Below are 4527 nucleotides of genomic sequence, written 5' to 3' on the forward strand. Positions count from 1 at the left end.
TTTTATTCTACTCTCATTACTCACTATTGCACTTGGACAGTACTACTACTTTAGCTCTGTGCTTGTAATTACTGTGATAATTAAAGTCACATTGAGGACATTGCAGTGCTAGGTGTACTCATTTTCATTGTATTGAGGCTACTTTTTTAGCAAGACTGTCTTCCGACTAATTTTTCTTAAAAACATTGTGTTATATAAAAATTCTGGTATGAAATTTTTTCAGTGGTATGTCTTGCTGCTTGAACTTTGTTCAATTTGATATTTCAACTTCTGCCGAATGTGATAATTGCATTATGCCCATGTACTGAGTAAGACAGCAATTCATAAAATTCCAAATTTCAATGATCCATAATATAATCATGTATACAGCATTTTACAAAACACGACGGGGTTTGTTCCTACTACCTTTTCTTAGGAGATGCAAACGCAGTCTATGGTGTTATAAACATGGAGATTCCAACGTAGCAAGTTAATTGTACGAGGCTTGGCACGGTTGTATCATTCGGCTGCTAATGCCCTAGATCCTTCATTTTGGCTGATCCAGGTTTCCACACATGTCTGTAGTTATGAATCATGATCAGTAAAACCCCGTTAAAAAATATACACACATCAGGCAAGCCACAAATTTATAACAGACCCTTGATTTCAAAAAACACAAATAAAGAAGTGGTGAGAGGGCGGCAAAGGAAGTCTATTGTGTTAAAAAATGAGGGGTGACAATCCCACTATAAAGGCCACATATTTCAACATCACTCTCTATCAGCGAGACATCCCACTTAAAATAAATTATATAATGCGAAAAGTACATAATAAGGACTACAAGACCAGTGTATGCAAAGCAAGGAGTGTATTACCAGTGCCTTCTTTACATCTATATCCAACACATGTTCTGAATCACACAGCCATGTAACAGTAACAAGTGATGAAAAGCCAAATGCAACGGAATGTAAACAAATGGCCATATGTGAAATATTTGTATTTGTAAAGCAAATGCAAGATGTAAACAAATGTAGCAAACAGCCCAGAGTACCCATTTTGTAGTAGAAAATATCAAAAGCTTAATGCTAAGTGTAAATGGTAAAATGATGAAAACAGGTAATCCTAATTGACCAATCCTGGCTTCACATGCATCAAGTTTCTAGACATAAAAAACAACAAGGCAAATAATAATGAAGAACCACAGGATTTAAAATAATGTTGTTAATGGGGAACAATTACACGTCTACTGATAAATCTATCCGGCCTTTAAGCTGCATTAAATTTTTAATATGACAATACACCAGATGTACTTTACCTCAACTTCAAGAAAATAGGGATTTAATTTCCTAGCAGTCAGATAAGCTGTGCCTTTTTAAGGTCAGAAACAACACCACGATCCTTGGAGCCCCTCTCATTGTACAATACCTGCAAAAAGACCGTATATTTTAGTCTGCAAAGTAAATTATTGACTCCAAGAAAAAATAGTCTAACCTAGGTATGGCAAGTACCTTGTCTATGATTCCATACTCAACAGCTTCACTAGGGCTAAAATACTTTGGGCGCCGAATATCAGCTTCAATTTGCTCAGGTGATTTTTCAGTGTGCTTTGCTAACAAATTAACCTTGAAATAAATTAAACGGAGGGCATGTCAGTTACCGTAACAATCTTTATATCAATCTTTGTTTAAGATGATGACTTAAAACTACTCCCTCCGGAATGAAATATAAGCAAAATGGTAGTTGAAAAATTGATGTATTTGGACTAAACTCTTAACCAGATACATCAACCTTTCAACTACCATTTTTACTCATATTTCATTCGAGAAGGAGTACACTGATAACAAGTCCATACTTCAAAACAATAAGCTTATAGTGAAGCGCGGATATATAACTTTTAAAACACAAGTCATAATTCCTAATCTGAAATGTTGTGGTTGAAGGGAACCAAAAAATTATTTGGCCACAGCTATACAAACTTATATTTTAACATTTCAGAGGGACTACAAGCATTAAAGTATGCAGTTATCTTTACAGATAGAAATGGTCACTCACAGCGGAACCTAACTACGTAAAATTCAATCAAAGCAAACTAGACAATTATTGTTCTAACCAATTCTGTTTTCACTCTAGTGATTTCTTTTCTTGCAAGGTTGACATCTGTGGCCTGACCTTGAAACCTTGCAATTGGCTGCAAATTGAAAAAGATAACATGCTTAAGGTGTTTGTAAAGAGATAACCGAAGACATAAAATGAGTAGAGTATTAAATGGTTGAGAACAAACCTGTTTTATCATTATAGTTGATGATGGCAAAGCAGATCGGTTCCCTTTTGCACCAGCAGCCAAAAGTAAGGCTGCCTCTCCCCAAGCATTGCCAACACAGAGAGTAAAAATAGGAGGTTTGATATAGCTGTAGCAGAAAAATTTAGTTAGGTTTATTAATACAAATTTCTACAGAGGCTTTTGCAAGTCGAAAACAAGTTATATAATAAAGAGATAATACGCCTCTTCTTTGGGGGTGGGGTTGTGTAGTGAAGGATAAATATAATTATTCCATTAATACTTGGGTAGGATGGGCTTATGTAGAGCCACTCAGATTGCTGTCCTTCATGGGGGGACTCATGACTCATGAGGATGATACGAATAAAAATAAGTTTGGGAATGTATATGTGAGAAGGAATAAATAGTTAGTTAGTTAGTTAGTTAGTTTTCTTTTGAGCTTAGCTGTCATTCTGTTAGAAATTGGAGCCAAAACAGATTACTATAAATAGCAATCTGTTAGGAGCAGTTAGGAGGTTAGGAAGAAATAGAATTGGTTGGACTGATTCATAGGGAATCAGGAATTTTCTTCTCTAAGCTTGTAACATGTTCTTCATTGCGAAATAATACATTCAATTCAGAAACACCTTGATTCTTAATAGCATTCTTCTATTCTATCCCTAATTCCTCTTCTTTGAGTTACCAGTTGTAACACTGGTATCAGAGACACCGATTCTGGTGTCCTGTGATCGGTTGTTTCCGCTGCGATTGCGTATGGTTTTGACGCGAAACATGGCTCGTTCTTCGGATGATTGGAATTTAGAGAGGGAAGAAATACGCACGAGGCTTGACCTAAATGAAGCGAGGACGAAGAAAACCGAAGAATTGCTTGCTGCAATCGCAAGCAAATTAGGAGTGCGATCTGATGACGATCATGGTGATGGAGGCAGTGAGATCGGAGATCGTGAATGCATCAGGGAGAAAGGGCAAAATCGTTGGCGGAAATTGGAAATCCCAATTTTTTCCGGTGAGGACGCTTTTGGTTGGACACGCAAGCTAGATCGCTATTTTTCGTTGCAAATGGTCCAAGAAGAAGAGAAAATGCAGGCGATTCTGTTAGCATTGGAAGGCAGAGCTTTAAGCTGGTTTCAATGGTGGGAGAGGTGCAATCCAAATCCTTCATGGGATGCTTTCAAGGTGGCTGTCATAAGGAGATTTCAACCATCAATGATTCAAAATCCTTTTGAATTGTTGCTATCTTTGAAACAGGTTGGTACAGTGGAAGAGTATGTGGAGGAATTTGAGAAGTACGTTGGCGCTCTAAGAGAAATTGATCAAGAATTTGCTAAGGGCATTTTTCTGAACGGGTTAAAGGAAGAAATTCAGGTAGAGGTAAGATTGTTTGAACTAAAAAGCCTTACTGATGTTATTCAAAAAGCCCTAATGATAGAACAGAAAAATATTATTTTGAATAAGAAGGGGAGCACTGACTATTCTAGACCGACTAGCTTTACAAGAAATAATTCTTTCAGCAAGGTGGTAACTGTTGATTCTAAGCATACTGCTGATAAAAAAGTTGATCGTCCTGCTAGTGGTAGTGTTGTTAATAGCTCGGGATCAGTAAATATGAATGAAAGAAATAGGAGCAGAGGGGGAGAGTTCAAACACTTAACAGGAGAAGAAATGAGGGAAAAAAGAGAAAAGGGGTTATGTTTCAGGTGTGATGAGCCTTATTCCAGGGAGCATAGATGCAAGAACAAGCAGTTTAAAATGTTAATAGTGGAGGAAGAAGATAGTAGTGAAGAGGAGGATAAAGAGGACTTGGTTTCAAAACAATTTAATGCTCTTCACCTATCCTTATGTTCCATGGCAGGCTTAACTTCATCCAAATCCTGGAAAATTTCAGGGGAGTTATATGGGAAATCTATGATCATTTTAATTGACTGTGGTGCCTCACACAATTTCATATCACAAGAAATTGTCTCTCAATTGCAGCTGAGGGTGGAACCAACACTCACTTACTCGGTAGAGGTGGGGGATGGTCATAAAGTGAGATGTCAAGGAAAGTGTAAGAAGCTAAAACTTGCGATACAAGAGCTGGAAGTAGAACAAGATTTTTATCTGTTTAGCTTGAAAGGTGTGGATATAGTTTTGGGGCTGGATTGGCTAGCCAGTTTGGGGGAAGTGAAGGCTGATTTTGGAAAACTTGAATTATCTTTGAGGAGAGGCAAACAATGGGTCAAAATTGTTGGAGATCCTTCTCTAGCAAAAACTCAATTACACTTTGGTGC

At 37.3% G+C, this 4527-nt stretch overlaps 2 protein-coding genes across 2 annotated transcripts in view; one reads left to right on the forward strand and one right to left on the reverse strand.

The window, feature by feature from the left end:
• Positions 1–320: 320 nt before the first annotated feature.
• Positions 321–4527, reverse strand: part of LOC101497994 (ATP-dependent Clp protease proteolytic subunit-related protein 4, chloroplastic) — a 9851-nt gene continuing 5644 nt past the window's right edge. Inside the window, exons 4-8 of the mRNA XM_004508902.4 lie at positions 2261–2387; positions 2090–2167; positions 1488–1601; positions 1295–1404; positions 321–558 (exon numbers count right to left, since the gene is read on the reverse strand). Coding sequence (XP_004508959.1) covers positions 1333–1404; positions 1488–1601; positions 2090–2167; positions 2261–2387 — 391 coding nt within the window. The 3' untranslated portion in view covers positions 321–558; positions 1295–1332. The remainder of the gene's footprint in view (positions 559–1294; positions 1405–1487; positions 1602–2089; positions 2168–2260; positions 2388–4527) is intronic.
• The window catches only part of LOC140921069 (uncharacterized), a 4747-nt gene continuing 3097 nt past the window's right edge, over positions 2878–4527 (forward strand). The window contains exon 1 of the mRNA XM_073370852.1: positions 2878–4523. Within this exon, the coding sequence (XP_073226953.1) occupies positions 3011–4523 (1513 nt within the window). The 5' untranslated portion in view covers positions 2878–3010. The remainder of the gene's footprint in view (positions 4524–4527) is intronic.

The sequence above is a fragment of the Cicer arietinum genome, chromosome 7 (assembly GCF_000331145.2).
Source record: "Cicer arietinum cultivar CDC Frontier isolate Library 1 chromosome 7, Cicar.CDCFrontier_v2.0, whole genome shotgun sequence".
Classification (NCBI taxonomy): Eukaryota; Viridiplantae; Streptophyta; class Magnoliopsida; order Fabales; family Fabaceae; genus Cicer; species Cicer arietinum.